This window comes from Ceratotherium simum, chromosome 12 (genome assembly GCF_057802395.1).
Source record: "Ceratotherium simum simum isolate JZ-2026a chromosome 12, ASM5780239v1, whole genome shotgun sequence".
Taxonomy (NCBI): domain Eukaryota; kingdom Metazoa; phylum Chordata; class Mammalia; order Perissodactyla; family Rhinocerotidae; genus Ceratotherium; species Ceratotherium simum.
The window spans coordinates 39,479,140-39,503,774 of NC_141911.1; the positions used below are offsets into that span (position 1 = coordinate 39,479,140).

At 38.7% G+C, this 24,635-nt stretch overlaps 1 protein-coding gene across 1 annotated transcript in view; it reads right to left on the bottom strand.

The window, feature by feature from the left end:
- C12H4orf51 (chromosome 12 C4orf51 homolog) overlaps positions 1-24,635 on the bottom strand; it is a 53,475-nt gene that overhangs the window by 18,735 nt on the left and 10,105 nt on the right. Inside the window, 5 exon segments of the mRNA XM_087437568.1 lie at positions 933-1,006; positions 1,701-1,758; positions 1,792-1,793; positions 3,923-3,979; positions 20,816-20,892. Coding sequence (XP_087293694.1) covers positions 933-1,006; positions 1,701-1,758; positions 1,792-1,793; positions 3,923-3,979; positions 20,816-20,892 — 268 coding nt within the window.

Here is a 24,635-nt window from a genome sequence, read left to right on the forward strand (position 1 = left end):
TAGGAAAGTTATCAGGTCCTAAAGCAGAAAAATGCACCATTTCTGGAAGGTCACCATCAAATAGACTAGTTACCTGGGAATCGAGGTGGGCAGTCCAACCCTGTCCCATTAGCTAAATTTATCAGGTTAGCTAGTTGGTGCCCATAGACTAGCATTTTCATAAAGTGGTATTTATTTATAACTGATGGTTCTTGTGATAATGTTAGGTGGTACTTGAATAACATTTTTTATTTCAATGCTCAGGTTTTTTTCTAATACACATAACTAGCATACCAAACCCATGGTATCACAAATATAATTACTTAGGGTGAGGCTGAGTTTTTTTGTTTTTTTTTTTAAGTCAATTTAAAGAGAAAATAAAAGTAAGAGGATAGCAAAAATAGTTGTAACTGTTTTGGAATTCTTAAAATATAAAAAGAATCCCATTTTAACATGCTGTTAAAAATTACTGGATTTAAGAAAGTCTGATCAGGCAAGACAGAGCCCCTGCTCTGGGCCATGTTGGGGAGCGGGGGCAGTGGGTGTTGGGTGGCAGAACAGGCACGTGAGGAGAGTGCACCCAGGACTCTGAGCACCCAGGGTGGGTCCCCACAAGGGAAAGACAATCTGAGACCTTTTTGCCTTTTTTGCAAGAGGCAGAATCCAACAAATCACTCATATCACTGATGAAAGTTGGGACAGTACAAGAGCAATTATCCCCGAAGTCTCTTTGAGGCTTATTTCCAAAACAACTGGAGAGTTCTATACCAGAAATGTTCCCGATGCTTTAAGGAAGGCTGCTTATTAGAATAGTCTCCTTTTCTCTTTGTCACTTGATTGTAAATTAGGGATTACCTTCACACCAGCTCTAAACATACACACGCCACCACCCTCACTGCCGCACTGTGCACACTGACTGACACTACCCCAGGGATCCACAAAAGGATTCTTACACGCTTCAGGAAGTCTCTCCTTTGTCGATTGTAGTTCATCAGGTTCTCATATGCTGGCTTTTTCATTTTCACATCTAGCATGAAGAGACAGAAAGCCAGTGTTTAAGTGCTTGTGGTAAAGAGAGTCTACCATAGTCTGAATAAATGAGATGTACTGATATTCCTAAATCGTTTTGTGTGTGTGTGTGTGTGAGGAAGGTGAGCCCTGAGCTAACATCTGTTGCCAATCCTCCTCTTTTTGCTGAGGAAGACTGGCCCTGGGCTAACATCCGTGCCCATCTTCCTCTACTTTATATGGGACGCCACCACAGCATGGCTTGATAAGCAGTGCCTAGGTCCACGCCCAGGATCTGAACCTGTGAACCCGGGGCCGCTGAATCGGAGCACAGGAACTTAACAACTACGCCGCTGGGCCAGCCCCCTAAATCGTTTTTTAATCAATAGTTCCCAACTCTCACATACACACTACCTGCCCCCATCAACTTCTGCCGCCACCACAACCTTCTTACATGTACACTCTTTTTCAGAGCTTTTGCTTGCAAAAGTCTCTGTGAGATTTCTCCCTCTTTTTATTTCTCCATGCTGTTGTTCTTACTGTTAGGAGAAGTACAATGAAGTAACAAGGGGTATGACAGGAGGAAGGAGGCAGAAATGCAAAAGGCCTTAAATGGCCTCAGATTCTGGTAAGGATGCAAATATCAGATGAGGATCATAATTAAAATAAAGGCAGAACATGGATATAAAGTGGTAGTTTAGTATAAGACTTACATGATTTTTTGTAATTTGGAGATGCTGGAGAAAAATCACCAAACAGAATTTGGTGTGCCTGTGCAAAAGAGAGAGAAAAATAAATACCAACCACTTTCACAACAATAGAAATCTAACAAAATTCCTTTGCCAGTGTGGTCCTCCCCATTGAAAAGGCACTTTGATACTGCCGTCAAAAGCCACTGTAATAACAGATACTAACAGTAAAGTGGAAAGACAAAATCGGGGAAAATATTTATAAAATAGGATGGGCAAAAGAATACTATCCTAATATACAAATAGCTTATACAAATCAATAAGTAAAAGCTAAACACCCTAATAGAAAAATAGGCAAAGGAAGTGAATACAATCAATCCTCCTCATTCATGGATTCCATAGTTGCAAATTTGCCTACTTGCTAAAAATTATTTGTAACCCCAAAGTCAATACTTGCAGCACTTTTAAGGTCATTCAAGGACATACACACAGAGTGGCGAACAATTTGAGTTCACCTGATGTGCATATTCTCAGTTGAGGTTGAACGAGGAATTTGCCTTCTTGTTTCAGCTCTCATACTGTGAACAAATGTCCTTGTTGCGGCCTAGTTAGTGCCACATTTTCTGCATTTTTATGCTTTTTGTTAGCAATTTCACTATTTAAAATGGCCCCTGAGTGTAGGGCTGGAGTCGTATCTAGCATTCCTAAGTGCAAAAAGGACTGTGATGTGCATTACGGAAAAAATACGTTAGATAAGCTTTATTTAGGCATGAGTTATAGTGCTGTTAGCTGTAAGTTCAAGGTTAATGAATCAATAATATGTATTAAATAAGGTATCTTTAAACAGAAACACACATAAAACAGTATTTACATATTGATCAGTTGATGAAAATGTTGTGACCAGAGGCTCATGGGAACCTGCCCCTACATTTCCCCTAGGAGCAATGGTTTGGTAATTGCTAATTCAGTGTTAGTGGGGACTTTAGAAAACATAACTACCTCGAATAATGAGAATTGACTACAGTCATGCATTGCTTAACAATGGAGATATGTTCTGCAAAATGGGTTGTTATGCGATTTTGTCATCACGGAAACATCATAGAGTGTACTTACACAAACCTAAATGGTATAGCCTACAACACACCTAGGCTATATGGTACTCTTCGTATGGGACCACCATTGTATATGCAGTCTATCACTGACCAAAACGTTGTTATGCGGTGCATGACTGTATAATTCACAAAAGAGCTATGAATAACTAGTAAACAGAAGATGCTCAACCTCGTTAATAATCAAAGAAATGAAAATTAAAAGAAAATTGAAATATCTTCATCTATCAAATTAGAAAATATTAAAATTATTTTTTAAAGCCAATGTTAGAGAAGATATAGGAAAACAGGCACTCTTGTGGACTGTTGGTGCATGCAGCCAATTTTCTGGAAAGCGATTTGGCTATATATCAAAATTGAAAATAAGCATACCTTCTGTCCCAAGAATTCTACTTATGGGAAAGTAGCCTGAGGAGATGATTGTACAATTGCAAAAATTTATATTCAAATTGACTCATCACAGCATTGTTTATAAGAGTTACAAATTTGAAAAAACCTAAATGCCTAGAAATATGAGATATTTTTAAATTGTGATATATCCAGTGAATGGAATATTATGTATCCATTAAAATGATAATAAATAATTATGTTAACACCAAAGGATGTCCATGAAACTATTAAGTGATGAAAGCAGATTACAGAAGACAATGGATCCCATCAATATACTCTGTGTGTGTGTGCATCTTTGTGTATGCATAAGTATAGACAGACATTTCTAAGGAAATTCACTAAAATGTTAATGGTGATTATCCCTGTGGGAGGGGAAGGATTTCAGATGATTTTTTACTTTTATTTATATTTCTCTGTATTATTTGAAAGTTTACGATAAGAGGAAAGCTGTTTTTGTTTTTAACTGTCAATGTATTATTGTCACCCCTGGGAAAGAGGAAAAGTTAGTGACTCTGAAAAAAGTACAGCATCATCAGTTCACAATTTATAACCTTGGTTGTTTATCTTTGTATCCCCGTCACCTAAAAGAAAGCTCCACACATAAGCACTCAGAAATAAATGTTTGATGAGTGAATATTGTTAAACAGTAACTCCAACTCCCTTTAGTTTGTTTTTTATGATAATATGCAGTGTGCAATCATTTAAACTCTCTACATGTAAATGAGCACTGAGAAATGTTGGACTTACCACTCTGCTTGACATCAAGTGACTTTTTAAAGGAACTGGTTATAATAGGGAATAGTCCTGCATGCAAATGAAGAGGGAAAACCAGGATTAAACCCAGTGTCAGAATAAAATTTCTTATACTCTCAATTAGGCTATACCAAAAAATTATAGAAACATCACTTATTTCCTTTTAGAATCTGACCAACAGGAAAGTAAGAGTCAGTCAGGTAAGACGATATTGTGACTCAAAGTTAGTCTTTAGTAAAGATTCTGGAGCTTTTGGGGGGGAGGGATAAATTTTTTTTTATGGTACGTTTCAATTTTTTTTTTTTTTTGTGAAGAAGATCAGCCCTGAGCTAACATTCATGCCAATCCTCCTCTTTTTGCCGAGGAAGACTGGCTCTGAGCTAACATCTATTGCCAATCCTCCTCCTTTTTTTCCTTTTTTCTCCCCAAAGCCCCAGCAGATAGTTGTTTGTCATGGTTGCACATCCTTCTAGTTACTGTATGTGGGACGCGGCCTCAGCATGGCTGGACAAGCAGTGCGTCGATGCACGCCTGGGATCTGAACCCAGGCCACCAGTAGCAGAGTGCGCGCACTTAACCACTAAGCCATGGGGCTGGCCCCCTCAATTTTATTTTAAAAAGAAAAACATACTGGTAACAGCTAAGGAGACATTGAAATTATGAGTCTATAATTTAAAACATTTATCAGAATAGTTCAGTTTTACAAGTCCTTTGGCTTTCTCTACGAGGTTTTCTGAAATAAGCCTAAAATAGGGACTGTTTAGTCTTTATTAATTCTCTTAAATTTTAATTCAGCTACAATAATCCTTTATGTCTCCTCCACCTGATCAAAAAGTAAAGGTAACCTTTCAAATGCTCTTCTTTTTCTTAAGATTTTTATTTTTAGAGCAGTTTTAGTTCACAGCAAAATTGAGGGAAAGGTACATAGAGTTCCCATATGCCACTTACCCCCACATGTGCAGAGCCTCCCCATTACCAACATCCCCCACCAGAGTGGTACATTTGTTACAATTGATGAACCTACATTGACACATCACTATCACCTAAAGTCCACAGTTTGCATTACAGTTCATTCTTGGTATTGTTCATTCTATAGGTTTGGACACGTGTATAATGACATGGATCCATCATTATAGTATCATACAGAGTATTTTCACTGCCCTAAAAATCATCATACTCTACCTGTTCATCCCTCCCCCTTCCCAGCCCCTGGCAACCTCTGATCTTTTTACTGTCTCTATAGTTTTGCCTTTTCTAGAATGTCAAATAGTTGGAATCCTACAGTATATAGCCTTTTCAGGTTGGCTTCTTTCACTTAGTGATACTCATTTAAGGTTCCTCCATGTCTTTTCACGGCTTGATAGCTCCCTTCTTTTTAGCGCTGAATAACATTCCATTGTCTGGATGTCTCGCTGTTTATCCATTCACCTACTGAAGGACATCTTGGTTGCTTCCAAGTTTTGGCAATTGTGAATAAAGCTGCTATAAATATCCATGTGTGGGTATTTGTGTTGACATAAATTTTCAACCTCCTTGGGGAAATCCCAAGGAGCACGATTGCTGATCGCATGGTAAGAGTATGTTTAGTTTTGTAAGAAACTGCCAAACTGTCTTCCAAAGTGGCTGTACTGCTTTGCGTTCCCAGCAGCAATGAATGAGAGCTCATGTTGCCCCACATCCTCACCAGTATTTGGGGGTGTCTGTGTTCCAGATTAGGCCATTCTAATATGTGTGTAATGGTATCTCATTGCTGTTTTCATTTGCATTTCCCTGACGACATGTGATGTGGAGCATCTTTTCATATGCTTATTTGCCATCTGTATATCTTCTTTGGTGAGGTGTTTGTTAAAGTCTTCAGCTCATTTTTCAATTGGCTTTTTTGTTTCTTATTGTTGAGTTTCAGAGTTCTTTGTATATTTTGAATAACAGTCCTTTATCAGATGTGTCTTTTGCAAATATTTTCTCTCAGTCTGATTTCTTATTCTCTGGACATTGTTTTTCACAGAACAGAAGTTTTTAATTTTAACAAAGTCCATCTTATCAATTATTTCTTTCATGGATCGTGTCTTTAGTGTTGTATCTGAAAAGTCATTGCCATACCCAAGGTCATCTAGGTTTTTTCCTATGTTATCTTCTAGGAGTTTTATAGTTTCACATTTTACATTTGGGTCTGTGATACATTTTGAGTTAATTTTTGTGAAGGGTGTAAAGTCTTTGTCTAGATTCTTTTTTTTGGCATGTGGATGTCAAGTTATTCCAGCAACATTTGTTGAAAAGACTGTCTTTTCTCCATTGTCTTCTTTTCTTCTTTTGTCAAAAATTGGTTGCTTATATTCATGCGGGTCTACTTCTGGGCTCTCTATTCCGTTCCTTTGATCTATTTGCCTATTCTTTCACCAATACCACATTGTCTTAATTGCTGTAGCTTTATTGTAAATATTGAAATCGCGTAGTGTCGTCCTCCAACTTTGTTCTTCTCTTTCAATATTGTGTTGGCTATGCTAGCTCTTTTGCCTTTCCATACAAATTTTAGAATCCTTTTGTCAATATCTACAAAATAACTTGCTGGGATTTTGATTGAGATTGCACTGGGGGCCAGGGTTCGCTGGTTCAGATCCCGGGCATGCACCGATGCACCACTTGTCAAGCCATGCTGTGGCAGTGTCCCATATAAACTGCAGGAAGATGGGCATGGATGTTAGCCCAGGGCCAGTCTTCCTCAGCAAAAAGAGGAGGATTGGCAGATGTTAGCTGAGGGCCAATCTTCCTCCCCCCCAAAAAAATAAATTGAGATTGCACTGCATCTAATTTCAAATTCCACTTGTTCATTGCTAATGTATAGGAAAGCGACCAACTTTTGTATATTAACCTTGTATCTTGCATCCTTGCTATAATCACTTATTAGTTCCAGGAGATTTTTTTTTGTTGATTCTTTTGGATTTTCTACATGGACAATTATGTCATATGTGAACAAAGACAGTTTTACTTCTTCCTTCCCAATATCTGTACCTTTCATTTCCTTTTCTTGTCTTATTACATTAGCTAGTACTTTCAGTATGATGTTGAAAGGAGTCATGAGAGAGAATCCTTGCCCTGTACCTGATCTTAGTGGGAAAACTTTGAATTTCTTATCTTTAAGTATGATTTTATCTGTAGGTTTTTTGTAGATTATCAAGTTGAGGAAGTTACCCTCTATTCCTAGTTTCCTGAGACTTTTTGTCACAAATGATTTTGTCAGATGCTTTTTCTGCATCTATTGATATGAACATGTGATTTTTCTTTTTTAGCCTATTGATGTGATGGATTACATTAATTGATTTCCAAATATTGAACCAGCCTTGCATTCCTAGATAAATCCCACTTGGTCATAGTCTATAATTCTCTTTATACATTGTTGGATTTATTTGCTAATATTTTATTGAGGATTTTTGCATCTGTGTTCATGAGAGATATTTGTCTGTAGTTTTCTTTTCTGGTGATGTCTTTATCTGGCTTTGGTATTAGGTTAATGTTGGATTCATAAAATGAGTTAGGAAGTATTCCCTCACCTTATAGAGAATTGGTATAATTTCTTCCTTAAATGTTTGGCAAAATTCACCAGTGAACCCGTCTGGGCCTGGTGCTTTCTGTTTGGGAAAGTTATTAATTATTGATTCAATTTCTTTAATAGATATAGGCCTATTCAGATTGTTTATTTTTTCTTGTTTGAGTTTTGGCAGCTTATGTCTTCAAGGAATTGGTCCATTTTATCTTGGTTATCAAATTTGTGGGCATAGAGTTGTTCATAGTATTCTTTTATTATCCTTTTAATGTCCATGGGCTCTGTAGTAGTGTCTCCTCATTCATTTCTGATATTAGTAATTTATGTCATCTTTTTTTTTTTCTTAGTCAGTTTGGCTAGAGACTTACCAATTTTCTTGATCTTTCCAAGAACCAATTTTTGGTTTCTTTGATTTTCTCTATTGATTTTCTCTTTTCAATTTCATTGATTTCTTCTCTAATTCTTATTATTTCTTTTCTTCTGCTTACTTTGGATTTCATTTGCTCTTTTTTTCCTAGGTTCCTAAGGTAGAAACTAGATTGATTTTAGATCTTTCTTCTTTTCTTATATATGCATTCAATGCTATAAATGTCCCTCTCAGCACTGCTTTCACTGCATTCCACAAATTTTGATAAGTTGTGTTTTCATTTTAATTTAGTTCAAAATATTTTTAAATTTGTCTTAAGATTTCTTCTTTGACCCATGTGTTATTTAGAATGTGCTGTTTAGTCTCCACATATTTTTGGGATTTTCCAATTATCTTTCTGTTATTGATTTCTAGTTAAATTCCACTGTGGTCTGAGAGCAGACATTCTATGATTGCTATTCTTTTAAATTTGTCAAGATGTGTTCTATGGCCAGAATGTGGTCTAGCTTGGTCAGTGTTCTATGTGAGCTTGAGAAGAATGTATATTCTGCTGTTGTTGGATGAAATCATTTAATAGATGTTGATGATATCCAAGTGATTGATATGTTGTTGAGTTCAACTGTACCCTTACTGATTTTATGCCTGCTGGATCTGTCCATTTCTGATAGAGAGGTGTTGAAGTCTCCAACTATGATAGTGGATTCATCTATTTCTCCTTACAATTCTATCAGTTTTCGCCTCACATAGTTTGACACTCTGTTGTTAGGCACATATATGTTAATGATTATTATATGTCTTCTTAGAGAATTGACCCCTTTATCATTATTATTATTTAATGCCCTTCTTTATCCCTGATAACTTTCCCTGCTTTGAAGTCTGCTCCATCTGACATTAATATAGCTATTCTTGCTTTATTTTTATTGATATTGCCATAGTATATTTTTCTCCATCCATTTACTTTTAATCTATATGTGTTTTATATTTAAAGTGGGTTTCTTGGGGCTGGCCCCCAAGCAGTTAAGTGTGTGCGCTCCACCGCTGGCGACCTGGGTTCGGATCCCAGGCACGCACCGACGCACCGCTAGTCAGGCCATGCTGTGGCGGCGTCCCACATAAAGTGGAGGAAGATCGGCATGGATGTTAGCTCAGGGCCAGTGTTCCTCAGCAAAAAGAGGAGGATTGGCATGGATGTTAGCTCAGGGCTGATCTTCCACACAAAATAAATAAATAACTTAAAAAAAATAAAAAATATAGTAGGTTTCTTGTAGACAACATAATTAGGTCTTGTTTTTGATCCACTGACAATCTATCTTTTAATTACTGTATTTAGACCACTGATGTTCAAAGTGATTATTGATATAGTAGGATTAACATCTACCATATTTGTTACCATTTTCTATTTCTTGCCCTTATTCCTATTTTTGTCTTCCACTCTTTTTCTATAGACTTTTGTGGTTTTAATTGAGCATTTTATATGATTCCATTTTCTCTTCTTTCTTAGCATATTCTTTTAGCATACTTAGCATACTTCTTTTTTCACTTTTTTAAAAGTGGTTGCCCCAGAATTTGCAATACACATTTACAACTAATCCAAGTGTACTTTCAAATAACATTATACCACTTCATGAGTAGTGCAAGTACCTTTTAATAACAAAATATTCCTAATTCCTCCCTCCTGTCCCTTGTATCATTGCTGTCATTCATTTCACTTATATATAAGCACATATATATACATGCTTACTTTACATAAGCATACCTATTGAATACATTGTTACTATTATTATTTTGAACAAACTTATCTGTTAGATCAATTAAGAATAAGAAAAATAAAAGTTTTTATTTTACCTTCACTTATTCTTTCTTCTATGCTCTTCCTTCTTTTAGGTAGATCCAAGTTTCTGACCTATATTATTTTCCTTCTCTCTGAAGAACTTTTAACATTTCTTGCAAGACAGGTCTACTGGCAACAAATTCCCTCAATTTTTGTTTGTCTGAGAAAGTATTTATTTCTCTTTCATTTTTGAAGGATAATTTCGTAGGGTACAGAATTCTAGGTTGGTGAGTTTTTTTCTCTCAACACTTAAATATTTGACTCTACTCTCTTCTTCCTTTCATGGTTTCTGAGGAGAAGTTGGATATAATTCTTATCTTGTAAGGTGTTCTTTTTACCTCTGGCTTCTTTTAGGATTTTTTTCTTTCTTTTCTGTTGTTTGAAAATGATATGCCTAGGAGTAGGGTTTTGTTTTTTGTTTACTTTACATTTATCCTGCTGGATGTAACCTGAGCTTCCTGGATTTGTGATTTGGTGTCTGACATTAATTTGTAGAAATTTCATTCATTATTGTTTCATACATTTCTTCTATTCCTTTCTTTCTTCTCCTTCTGGTATTCTCATTACACTTATGTTACACCTTTTGTAACACAGTTATGGTTTTTAGATATTTTGATCTCTTTTTTCAGTCTTTCTTCTCTTTGCTTTTCAGTTTTGGAGGTTTCTATTGAGGTAACCTCAATCTCAGAGATTCTTTCCTCAGCTGTGACCAGTCTACTAATAACCCCATCAAAGGCATTCTTCATTTCTGTTAATTTTTTTTTTCCTTTTTTAAAGACAAACTCTCAGATTAGGTGAATTGGTTTTTCTTTTGGAGGCAGATTGGCCCTGCACTAACATCTATTGCCAATCTTCCTCTTTTTTTCTTTTTTCTCCCCAAAGACCCAGTACATAGTTGTGTATCATAGTTGTAGAGTTGTAGCTCTTCTATGTGGGATGCTGCCTCAGCATGGCTTGATGAGTGGTGAGTAGGTCTGTGCCCAGGATCCGAACTGGCAAACCCCGGGCCGCTGAAGCTGAATGCACAAACTTAACCGCTACGCCACCGGGCTGGCCCCTCTGTTAGTGTTTTTGATCTGTAGCATTTCTTTTTGGTTCTTTCTTAGGATTTCCATCTCTCTGCTTACATTGTCTATCTGTTCTTGTATGTTGTCTACTTTATCTGTTAGAGCCCTTAGAATATTAAATCACAGTTGTTTTAAATTCCTGGTCTCATAATTCCAATATCCCTGCCATATCTGGTTCTGATGCTTGCTCTGTCTCTTCAAATTGTGTTTTTGCCTTTTGGTATGCTTTGTAATTTTTTCTTGATAGCAAGACATAATGTACCAGGTAAAAGGAATTGCTGTAAATAGGCCCTTAATAATAAGGTGGTGAGGTGTGGAGGGAAAAGAATTCTATAGTCCTATGATTAGGTCTGTCTTTTAGTGATCCTGTGCCTCTGGACTGTGAACTTCACAAGTGTTTCTAAGTTTTTTCTCCCCCCTTAAGTGGAATAGGATGGCAAGAGTGGGCTGGAGTTGGGTATTTCCCTTCCCCTAGGTCAGTGAGGCTATGATAATATCCCAGCAGATTAGGCTCTGGTTAACTAGTTTCTTCTGGCAGCAGACCTTGTTAAGAAGAATGTAATGCTCTGAAGTACAGTCGTGTACTGCATAATGATGTTTCAGTCAGCAATGGACCACATATACAACCATGGTCCCATAAGATTAGTATCATATAGCCTAAGTGTGTAGTAGGCTATACTATCTAGGTTTGTGTAAGAACGTTCTGTGATGTTTGCATGATGAAATCACCTAATGATCCGTTTCTCAGAATGCATCCCCCTCGTTAAGGGACTCATGACTGTATTTCAAAATGGTTCCTTTTCCCCTCCCTCTGCCAGAAGCACAAGGGGAGTTTTCTCTGGTATTTACTGTGGGAACCTAGTTGAGTTCCTGGAGGTAAATCTCAAATATTGTAGGGGCTCCCCTGTGCCTAGACCCCCCTGGAGTTTTTAACTCTCAGACTTGTCCGCATTGAGCCTGTAGCAATTCATCAATTATAGTTCAGATATACCAACCCTGGTACTGATTCCTGAGGTGGTTTCTGCTGTGAGTCTATGCTCTGGTAAGCTGTGACTCCCTGTATGTGCCTATCTGTTTCTCCAGTCTTGGGGACAGTGGTTTGCCCTGTGCCCTCATCTCTGTTATGGATCCAAGAAGAATTGTTGATTTTTCAGTCTGTTCAGCATTTTACCTGTTGTTAGGATGGAGTGTCATCTTCCAAGCTCCTTACATGCAGAACTGGAAACCGGAAGTTGGGGTAAACATTTTTATGCCCGGAACATTCATCTATGATATACAGCTTATACTCTTAGAATCAGAGGGAACCAAGACTATGCTGAAGTTCTAAGGCTATAAATTTTTCTCAAGGTCTAAAGAAGCTCTGGTGTATTTTTTTACAATTTTATCAAGGTGTAAACATACCATAAAATTGACCTACTTTAAGTGTGCAGTTCAGTGATTTTAAATAAATTTATTGAGTTATGCAACCATCACCATAATACCATAATCTGGTATTGGAGCATTTTCATTACCCCAGTAAGATCCCTCGTGCCTATTTATGGCTAATCTCCTTTCCTACCCCCAGCCCCAGAAAACCACTAACCTACTTTCTTTCTCTATAGATTTGCCTTGGAATTGGACATTTCATATAAATGAAATCATACACTATGTGGTCTTTTATGTCTGCCTTCTTTTACTTAGCATAATGTTTTTGAGGTTCATCCACATTGCAGCTGTTTTAGTATTTTGTTCCTTTTTATTACTGAGTAGTATTCCATTGTATGAACACAGTCATGCACCACATAATGATGTTTCTGCCAGTGACAGACCACACATAAGATGATGGCCCCATAAGATTAGTACCATATAGGCTAGGTGTGTATAGCCTTTTATTAGATTTTATTATCCATTCACCAGCTGAGGGACATAAAGGTTTCCAATTTTGGCTATTATGGATGATGCTGCAGTGAACATTCCTGTGAAAGTCTTTGTGGAGACATATGTTTTCATTTCTCTTGGGTAAATACTTAGTTACAGAATTGTTGGGTCCTATGATAAATTTATATTTAACTTTTAGAGAAACTGTCAAGGTGTTTTCCAAAGTGGCTGTACTATTTTACATTCCCACCAGCAATAAATGAAGGTTCTAGTTTCTCCACATCCTCACCAACATTTGTTACTGTCTGTCTTTGTGATTATAGCCATTCTTATGGATGTGAATGGGTATCTCATTGTGTTCTTAATTTGAATTTCCCTATTGACAAATCATGTTGAGTTCTCTGGTGTACTTTGATTAAAAAAAAATAGAGAAAACATTTTAAATTTGATTAAAAATAAAAATTGATTTAAAAAGAAAAAGAAGATCTTGTTTGGCATAATATGATGGGGTTTGGTCATTAGGAATGGGTCAAGGGAAGGGAATAGCCTTTGTCAAATACTCATTATTATTTCTGCGATTTTATGCTGAAAAACTTTTGAAAACAAGATATCTTAAGCTAAAGTTAAAAAAAGAGTTCAAAAATTATTTAGCTAAATTCAAGAAAAAACCACTTTTTCACAGCTACAGTGAAAGCAGGTGGATAAGAAATTTATCCTGCACAGTTAGCTCTGATTATTCCATTGGCTGTGAATCTTTAGACTTTCAAAGCTCTATAAGATTTTTATAAATCCCATAGGCCTGCCAGAGGCTTTAACTAGTTTTTTGTCACTTTTCCTTTCAAGAATTATATGAGATAATCATTAATTAATATATGATATGATTCTATAATATTAAAGTTTTACAGAAAGTAGTTTTGAGGCATTTGATGGATTATGGGGGAAACAAAAGGCATTAGAATTTGTCCTAGACCATTGCATGATGGATTTACACATTTACGTCTATCTTTTAGCCAACCTTGGTCATTTTTCTAACTGAACTAGAAATGTCTCTCATTTTCTTTGGTCTGTTCGTGGAGAGAACTCCAGCAAGCTCACATATGTTGGAGTGTGGTTAGCCACTGATTTTTTTCTTTGTGAGTTCACAGTTGACAAAATAGTGTCCACGGTGCAACTTGACCTTGGTAGTTTCGTCTGGCCTTTTCATTAAGGACATTTAATGTTACCCTAATTTGCTAGCATGTATCTACCTCCCTGCTTCCACTTCTAGTCCTAGAGCTGTAACCAAATTGGGCAGTTTTGTTGATGAAACTAACAATGTTAGTAACTGCCAACAAATTCTACCTTTACATATTAGGTCCTTAAATGTTGTGCCAACCCTGAGAGAATCCTACAGGTATTTGGTGTTTAAAAATAAATTATCAAGAAAGCAAGTGTGAGTTTGTGAGCATCAGCTGTTTCAGAATCAGAGAAGCTCAAGTTTGTAAGTATTTTCCAGGTCTTCTAATAATTTAGTCCACCTGTCTGTCACAGTACAGCTCTCAGCCATACTTGTGATTCAGTTTCCTTTTCATAGACTGGGGAAAATATGATTTCCTACTCACCCATCTCTGAGTTCCTTGAAATGAAGCCTCATGAACACAAGACATAATGTTGGAGGAAAGCGAAGACAAACCATTCTTAACCTTTTCTGTGTACTGTGGTCTTAAATCGTATAAACACAAAAGAGGAGAATTTACATCCAAGATTAACAACACTTAACCCAGAGTCCACGGACACCCTGGAGGGATCCAAGATGTGTGCATTGTTGGTTTGTAGAAGTGTCTTTGTGGATATTTTCTGAGGATAGAGCCCAGAGCTTTCATCAGATTTTTCAAAGTGCCTCAAAAATATGAGGTGTCTTAAAGAGAGAGTTGCCTTGGGTTAGATGACAGAGCACATCTTTTCCTGACAGATTTTTAAGAGTGAGGCATTTAATGATCTGTGTACTAGGTAAAAATTATTCTATCAATATTAAGTTTATTGAATGTGATAATTGTATTATGGTTATGTAAGAGAACATTCTTACTCTTAGGAGGTACATGGTGAAGTATTTAAAGATGTACTGTTATGGGCCGGCCCCGTGGCTTAGCGGTTAAGTGCGTGCGTTCTGCTGCTGGCGGCCCGGGTTCGGATCCCGGGCGCACACCGACACACCGCTTCTCTGGCCATGCTGAGGCCACGTCCCACATACAGCAACTAGAAGAATGTGCAGCTATGACATAGAACTATCTACTGGGTCTTTGGGGGGAAAAAATAAATAAATAAAATCTTTAAAAAAAAAAAAAAAAAGATGTACTGTTATGATGTAATTTACTCTCAATAGTTCAGCAAAGAAGTATACACAAGTATCAATATAGAGAGCCTGAGATAAAGCTACATGTTAACAAGTGTGGCAAAATGTTAACAATTGATGAATCTAGGCAAGAGTAGGTGAATATTGATTATACTATTCCTTCAACTTTTCCATGGATTAAAAAAAGTTTTTTTAAGTTGTGAATAAAAGAATAAGGCATTCACTTATCTGACTTAATTTCATAATTATAGGTAAAGAAGGAATACTATTATCCCATTTTATAGATAGCTAAAACCAGGAAGAAAAAGACTGGGAAAACCAGCCAGCAACATCCCAAATTACATTTGTGCCATACCAAAGACAGACCTAAAAACAATGCTTCACCTTCTCCCCATCTTCTCCCCACGTAACCCCAGCCCATCCCATAGGCAGACACCTGGTTTGCTCACAGCACCCACTAAAATCACTGTGGTGCCCACTGTAGTGCTGTCTTTTAAGTTCACAGGCAAAAGCAATTGCAGCCACCTCCTAGTTGATGTTAGGCTTGAACAGTAAAGTGCACACCGTAACAGATGGCATCTTGTGACCTTCTTAATAACAGGCTTAGCTGCCAGTGTTCCCTTGTGTCCAGTCTCTGCAGGGAATTTGAAACTGTTGCCTTACACTTGAGTATTTGCTGGCAAACACATTTAACCATTTATTAGACTGTTGCCTAATTTAAAATAGTCAGAGAGAGCAAAACAAAGTTCCCAATACCTGACAAGGATGTTGGTATTTCCTGAGTCTGGGGGCCCGTCCTGGGATTCTTGGGGTACGCTGGCAATCATCCAGCATATCTGTCATTTTTAGTGTGGTGGGGACCACAATCCCAGGCTAACTGTTTATCAGACTATCTAGATTTCTTGGTGGCCAATGTGAGCTTTTTTTCTTTCTGTAGTTTAAAAGAAATGTATGCACTTCCCACAGCAAGGCATGCAAATGAGCCGGAAAACAAACTAAATCCTGGCATTAGAAGGTCCCGCTGCTGTGTCAGCCCACACCAGGAGTGAATGTGGGAACCCTGCGGCGAGCAAGGCTTGTTCTAAGTCACCTCGTTCCCTCCGTCGCACAGCCTTGGCTGTCAAGCTCCATGGTGGGAGCAGGAGGAAGGTGGAGGACGGCAGTGACTAGGTGAGGGAGCAGCCTGCCAGCCTGCCCTCCACGTCCTCGGCTGTCTCACAGGGGCAGCTTTCCTTTGTTAACAACAGAAGGCAAACAAAGGTGGCCCTGGGAAAAGACAATGAAGACATTCATGCCGAAGCCTGAGGAGTCCTCTTCTCCCCGCACAGAATGGACCTGGGAGGGCTTGGACCAAGAAGAACATTCCCAGTGCATATGGGAGGAGTGTAAAGTATGGAACCTCGGGGTACAAACAACTCAGTTGACAGCAAGATTGTGTGGAGTCACGCACAGGAAGAGAGAGATAAGAACTAGGCTTCTGTTTTTGGGGGGAGAGTTTCATTCCAGGGTTTCTCCTGGTAGCTGAGGGAGAGGTGAGAGTCTTTCCTGTTGGCCCCACTTCTGGGCTTCAGCACAAGAGGATGCCTGGGAGAGGGGAATTCCCCCGCATGCCTCTGCCTGGGAAAAGCTGGCCTGGGCGTGAAGGAGCCTTGACTGGGGAGCTCTGAGTCTCGCCCAGGAAAGCTGGGGCAGGTTGCCTGGTTTGGCTGCCATTCACCCCTTTATTTTTCCATCCTAGGAACAGGCTATTGTCCCCTTCTCAGGCAGACTAGAAAACCTGTGGAAAAAGCCCCCTCTACTCAGGCATGCCCTAACCCATCTGCTTCCACCTTCATTCTGGGGCTCCAGCCTCCAGGACCAATAAACTTTGGAAATGATCCAAAAACAGCACAAGGGGGCACGTCCCTGAGACATTACGGAAACAAGATTAGCAAAGCTTGGAAGCCACAAGATGCCTACGTTACTGAGAAATGAAAGGTGCTTCCCCTGCCTCAGGCCCTACAGGGACTAGTTATTCACCTGCTCTCTTTCCTCTCTCCCTCTCATCCCAAATCATGTTTGCCATCACTTTATACTACTGTAGTATATTACTGCACGTGTATGTTTCAGATTTGGGGTTCGTCTGGCTGTATCTCCTTCAGCCCGTTATAGAACCTGGGTGGGAGATGGGGGAGTGTGTATAACTAAAATGATGTACATATGCAACAGTGCCATATGCTATTTGTTCATTCACTTTTAAAGTAGTACAATTTTATGTGTTACTACACAGGATTCTAAAGACTGCCATTGGAAACACAAGTTTTTGAAAGGTTGCTTCCCTTTTGGAAGACAAATTATAAACAAGAAACTACCTCTATAAGGAAATATGTTGTAGGGGAGAAAAAGTCAACAATGGAAGGTCCAGAAAACCATTGTTCAACACACAATTATAGGACATCTGGTTTGTGTTGAGCCCTGTCCCAGCTCCTGGACATACAAAGACAAACAAGACAGACAAGTTCCTGCTCTCATGAAGCTTATGTTCTAGAAGAAGAAAGAGATAATAAACAAATAATCAAATACTGTAATACGTAGAAAGCAAACCAGGCACCAAGATAGAAATTAAGGAGGAAAGAGTGTGAAGAACTGGCATTAAATATGGTGGTCAGGGAAAGCCTCTCTGAAGAGGTGACATTTAAATTCAGACCTGAAGGATACAGCTCAGCAGAGCTGGGATAATTGCATTCCAGCAAAGAGATAGTATGTGCAAGGGTCCTGAGGTGGGAAATGGCTTAGCATTTTCAAGTTACTAAAATGTAACTGGAACAGAGTGAGCAAAAGGGAGGAGGCATGAAATGAGACTGGAAAGATAGGCAGGGTCACATTCGTGCAAGACTTTACAGGCCCTGGTGAGGAATTAGGATTTTATCACAAGTATGACAGGAAACAGAAGTGACATCATCTCATTTATGCTTTAAGATCTCCCTGTGTGACGACATGACTTATGGGGTAGTCTGGTGAATTCTTATTGCTTTTAGAAGTCATAAGGTTTGGAGAAGGCATCACAGAAGAATAAAAGTGGGAGTAAAGAAATAGGAGGAAAAGAAGGATGTTAAAAATGGGCACAAACACATAACATGACAAACATATTCAGTTGCTCTCTTAGAATATTATTTGGCTCTTGTCAATATTCTCCTGGACACTCTTTGTAAAAGGCTGTATACCGTAAAAACAGCTCGAGGTAGTGGCTTTGGGGACTTGGAATTTGTTGTCTGTGGTTATAGAATATCCAAAGGAGATCTTGCACATGTTGTCACATCTGGGCTGTGACATGGTCACACTGTGTAAAACTTCTTCCCCAGGACATAGGACATCTCTGGAACAGCAAGAACACAAGAGGCCGGGGTAGCCTTTTGCAAGGGTGTCCAGGGCTCATCATAGCAGGGTACAGGTGTGGGACACAGGTGTGGCGCTAAGAACAAGAGAAGGGAATGGGATAGCCAGTGAACGCTGCCCCAGCTGTGTCACAGTCTGCCTTCCACCATGCTCCTCATAAACTGCTTCTGCTGGAGGGAAGCTTTTTAATTAAACAAAACTTGCTAGAATCTGTCTTAGCAGAGTGCAAATAGAGAGAAAGTTGAATTGTTTAACAATTCGTTTGTTTTGCAGTTTTATGATACTTGATTTTGATTTTTATTAGCTATTGCTTTGTTATTCTCTGAATCTGGGAGATGAGCCTATGATGGGCCATGGGAAGGAAAAGCCACAACCAAATCAAACACTTGGAAAGAGAATTAATAGTAACGCAAAGGGAAAACCACCTTAGTGTGGGCAAAACAAATAAGACTGAACTCTTTGAAAGGCTGTTGTGAAAAATAATTTGAAAACTTTTTCCCTCATCAGGATCGTGAATCACACTTAAGCCCAGCCCATCTGATTTGCATATCCATATGAATGGATACATTTCTACAAAGAGACAGTCAACAGACCAATGTCCACCAGTGCTGAGCAAATGTATACAGTTGGCTTGTATTGTATTGACGATTTGATCCTTGGCTTCTTAAACTCCCGTCATTAGGAGCTTCTAGCACAATTAAAGTTGATAATCCAAACATGAGACATGGAAATTGAAAAGAAGCACAAGGAGAAGTTATCATTCGGCCAAATTAAATAATTCTACCTTGATGTCACCTCTTAATGAAGAGAGTAGTCATCAATTAAGTTAAAATGACCATTTGAGGAAAGGGAAAAAGGCAATATGGGCCAAGTCCATTAATAAGTCATCATTCTGAATATATACACTGAGGTCATTTCTACCTTTCTTCCTGCCAACACTTTACCATAAAAACAGGAGAGGAGATAGGAAAACAAAGTAATACCTATCGTATGGTGGTAAATTATTGCTTTTGTTGCTCACGTTACCATGCTTCAGCTACTCGCACCCATCCAACCGCGGGACCACTCAGCTATCAGCTCTCACAGGCCATAGGTGGTTAATCAGAACTTTGAAGGGCACCAATAGCAGTGTAAATGTAACAGGATTGTACCCTGTGCTACTCAGATCAGATGCACCGTCATCTTAACTTACTATGAATGATGTGACCAGGCTGTGTAATTTCCCGTACCCTCGCTCAGACTTGTCTCCAAGCTACATAGTGTGTTTTAATTTTATGTTCATTACTGCAAAGGAGAGAAAGCAAGTCTTTCCTCATTTTAACAATAGCACAAATGGTTAGCTGTCCTGTCCTCTTGCCTCAGCAAACCATAGAGGAACACATAAAACCCGTCTGAAACGTATTATTCTCATAAAGTCAAATTTTATTAGGAAACCCAGCAGAATAGTGATTGTCCAAGGCAGCCATTAAAAACCTTTATCTCCATTATTTAGGAAAAACCCATAAGGCTGCAGGATAGCTCTTTTCACTGCCCACCCTCCCCTGCAACACATGCATAGTGTTAAACCTTTAAATATGACAGCAAAAAATATCACCAGAATATTTTATAAAGTGCTAAAAAAATCCTAATTTGAGATTACAATTATTAGTCTTATTAAACCTTCAAAGATTCAACCTTGAGAGATGGAAATTATATGGGAAAAACCAACTGTGTTTCTTCCTCAAAATCAGATTGTGTGGCAGGAGGGCCAGCTGTTCCCTTCCACAGCATGCAATTGTCACTAGGAAGTGGCTCCCAGCCGAGGAATCCATTTCTGAACTCCCTGGCCTCTAGCTGGGGCCTTGTGACTCCTTCTCCCATTGGAATGTGAGCATAAGAGATGTGTGTCATATCCAGGCTGCAATGGTGAACAAGTAGGTGTGCCTTCCCTCCCCTTCATCCCCCCTGCCAGATGGAAACAAAGGACTCCGGGCTCCAGGGGATGGTGGAACCCCAAGATGAAGGAAGTCTGTGTCCCTAAATTACCAAGTGGAAAGTCCGCCTGCAGAACACCCACCTTGGCTTTTATATGAAGAAAAATAATACCTTTTATTGTATTAAGCAACCGGAATTTGGAGGTTTATCTATTATAGCAGCTGGTGTTATCCTAATTTAACTAAAACAGGGTGGAGGTGGTTATAGACTAGCAAATATAGTTTACTAGTTGTTGGTTTATAGCTTTGGTTTGTCTTCTTGGTTATTTGATGTACCCAGTAAAGCTCAGATTACATTACCTAGAGCTCTAAGCTCTGGCAGAAGTTACATTCTGGAACTAATGTGGAGGAGGAAAACTTTTGCCCTGGAATAACTGTCATTTTTAAGAGTGACAGATCCAGAGTAGAACATGCTCTTTTTTTTTTGCTAAAGACACCTTGCCTTTAGTAAGCACGTAGAAACCATATGGACTACAATCAAGAACCTGAGAGTTATCAACACATGGCAAAGGGCTATGCTCAGAACAGGTCATGCTGCACTTACCTTTAGCATCTGTGGTCTCCTGGGGACCAGCCCTGCAGACTGTGGGGCTGCAGGCAGAGCAGTTGGGCGACGACAACCTGAAGAAAGAAAATAGAAGAAAGAAGTAATAAGTTTATGTGTTTATAAGTTGCAGCCTGTGGACTTAGAGGAACTTTCGCTCATGTTTTCAGTTGATTTCATAAACTTTTGCTTCTCCTCTTCCTCTCTTTCCACACCCCCAACCATAACCCCACACTCCCATAAAATCACCCCAAGTTGGGCTTTCTCATTGTCTTCAGTGATTTGTTTGTTCCCTGATTTGTCGTAAACGGGTAAAATGTTCAACTTTTGTACATGAAAAGCTCAAACATTAAGTTCATAATTGTTTTAACAGGATTTATGAGTCTTTCTCTAGGGAGTTGTTTTCAAAATAAGATCAGTGCTATGAATGGAATAGGAAATATTACAGAAATTTTGTTGGTTTCCCAGTATAAGTTAGAACTTAATAGCTGTGGAGTAACTTGGAGACTCACAGATGCTGTGTCTATCCTTTGAAACACATCTCTATCTGTTTCCCTGAATGCAGACATGATCTCTTTTTAGGCAAGCCGGGGCTTGGTGGGAAGCACAGGTCCTTTTGTACGGAATGGACAGAGTCATCAATTTCTAGAGTGCAACACAAGGTGGCCATTGTTTTAGGCCTCTGATTGAGGAGGAGGAGGGTATCCAAGCTCTAGGGACCTGGAACTGTGTGTGAGATAGGGGTAGAGCAGAATTGATGTCAGCCTAAAGAGTCCTAAAATGCTCCTGTACATGTATTCAGCCAACGAACCAGTCCTAGTCATTCCTGAGACAGGGGCTGGTGGCCCACCTTGCATTTTTCTTCTAACCTACAGCAGCAATTGAATCACCTGTGGGTATTAATTTAAAAATGCAGATTTCTGAGCCCAACCCCAGTAATTATTTTTCAGTAGGTTTGGGGCAGGTGGTCTGATCCAGGTAGTCAGGGGACCAGTCTCCTGACTTCTATAGGAATCACTCCTTGCTTCTCTTTATATTTTTTGTCACCTAAGTGGACATACCCAGTCACTATAGTTTGGTTTGGGCTGTTTTTTTTAAATTTTATATAAATGGAATTATACAATATATATTGCGTCTGGCTCAAAATGCTCAACGTTGTGTTGTGACATTACTGAGTGTAATGATAGTTTGTTCCTCTTCATTGACACTGTTTAAACATACACCTGTCTATCCATTCAGCTTAGATGAATAGAACTTATTCTAAAATTGGTTTATTTTCAGTTTTTCGGCTATTATGAAAAATGCTGCTATGAACATACTTGTGTCCATTTCTTCGTACACGTGTGAAAATGCATTTCAGCTGGGTGTATACTTAGAAGTGGAATTGCTAAGTCTTAGGGTATCCATAGCATCAACTTTAGAAGACAAGACCAAACTGTTTTCCTAAAGGGTTATATCAGTGTACATTCCCACCAACTGTATATGAGAGAACTCACTGTTCTACATCCTCACTAACATTTAGTATTAATGATCTTTTTAATTTTAACCTTTCTGGGGGATTATTCTACATGAGTATGCTCCTTGTGGTTTTAATTTGCATTTCCTGATTACTAATGTGGTTAAATACCTTTTGATAAGTTTATTGGTCACTTGGATGTCTTGGTTTATGAATTTCATTTTTAAAGTCTCCCATTTTTCTAGTGGGTTGTCTTTTTCATGCTAATTTGTAGGGGTTCTTAATATGTATCATAGTTACAAACCCTGTGTCTGTCACTGAGTGGAAAATATCTTCCTCCTCTCTGTGGCTTGCCTTTTCATACTTTTAATGGTGTATTTTGTTAAAGAGAACCATTTAATTTTAAGGTAGTCCAATTTATCTAACTTTTTCTTTGTGCTTAGCGCTTTTTGAGTTCTGCTTAAGAAATCTTTGCTGACTTCAAGAGCACCAAGATATTTCCTATGTTGTCATCTAATGTTTCTATTGTTTTACCTTTTACACTTATGTCTTTAATTCATCTAGAATTAATCTACCTGGAATTGAAAACATGGCCTTTCGCCACTGCTCTGCCACTTTTTTCATAAATAAGTGCCCGTATAAGCATGGGTCTGCTTCTGGGCTCCTTATTCTGTTCCATTCGCCTACTTGTCTATCTTTGTGCCGTAATACCATCCTACCTCAATTACTGTACAATAAGTTTTGTTATCTGTAGAACAAGCCCTCTCACTTCGTTCTTTTTTGAGAGTGTTCTGGCTATTTCCTGGCCTTGAATCATCTTATCAAGTTCCACAAAAACACCTATTGGAATTGCACTGAATCTATAAATCAATTTGGAGAGAAACAATATTTTTACGATATTCAGTCTTCCAATCCATGAACATGGTTTCTCTCTCCATTTACTTAGATCTTTATTTTCTCTCATTAATGTTTGAAAGTTTTCTGTGTAGAGATCTTGCACATCTTTGATTACATTTATTCCTAGAAACTTGACATATTTTAGCAAAGTGGCATTTTTTTAAATTTCATTTTTAGGGGCTGGCCCTGTGGCATAATGGTTCAGTGGCCCAGGTTTGCAGGTTCAGATCCCAGGCATGGACCTACACCATTCATCAGCCATGCTGTGGTGGCGACCCACATATAAAATAGAGGAAGATTGGCACAGATGTTAGCTCAGGGCAAATCTTCCTCAGCAAAAAAAAGTTCATTTTTAAACTTACTAGTAATAATATTCTCTTATACTGTAACACTTTTATACTGTAACTATAACTTTTAAACTCTTACTAGTACTAATTTTCTTTTATATTTCCTGCTTTTAGACATTCATGAAATTTTGTATCATGCTATATTTTCCTTTATTATAAAAATGTATAGTTTCCTTTATCATAAACATGTTTCTGCTCTCCATTCGACCTGTATTACTTTTCTGTTGCCGCTGTAACAAACTAATGCTCTGTATTTGTCCTGTGGCTTTAGGAGTTGCTGGCACAGGGCCTCTTCATTTCAGAAGCACAGTCCCACACGCTGCTGCTGTTTCACTCGGGGATTTGTCTCTATTAGTACCAACTCAGAAAGGAAAATCATTGCTTTTCAAATAATTTGGGACTATTCTGAGAGGCCCCATCAGGGTTATCACAGCTTTCGTCTTTTCTGGGTTTCTATTGCTCCTGAGTGACCGCGAGGCCAATTGGGAGGGTCCAAGGTTGAGACAGGGAAGCAAGCATTGCCCTAAGCAGTAAAGGAGAGAAGAGGGCTAACCCCACAACATCCAGTGTCTCCTGAATTGGTGACTATTGAGAAGCCCTGAACCAACACCAAGTTTGGTATCAGGTGGCCATGTCGCTAGAACATGATTTTTACCCTCTTACAAAGTGACGTTTCCCATTGTTTTCTGATCGTAATAATCATGTCGAGCATTTGTTAAACCTACAGATTCACCAGTGCCTCGAAATCAGAATTCCTAGAGGGAGTGGCTTGAGAATCTTTGTTTTTATTTATTTATTTTAAAGTATTTTTTGAGAAAGATTGGTCCTGAACTAACATCTGTTGCCAATCTTCCTCTTTTTCTTTTTTCTCCCCAAAGCCCCAGTACATAGCTGTATATCTTAGTTATAGATCCTTCTAGTTCTTCTATGTAGGACACTGCCTCAGCATGGCTTGATGAGCGGTGAGTAGGTCCGCACCCAGGATCCGGCAAACCCCGGCAACTGAAGCGGAACACGAGAACTTAATCGCTACACCACCAGGCCAGCTGAGAATGTTTTTTTTAACAAGATCATTTTCATAATCAAACAAGTGTAGGAAGCACCGCTCTCAAGGACTATC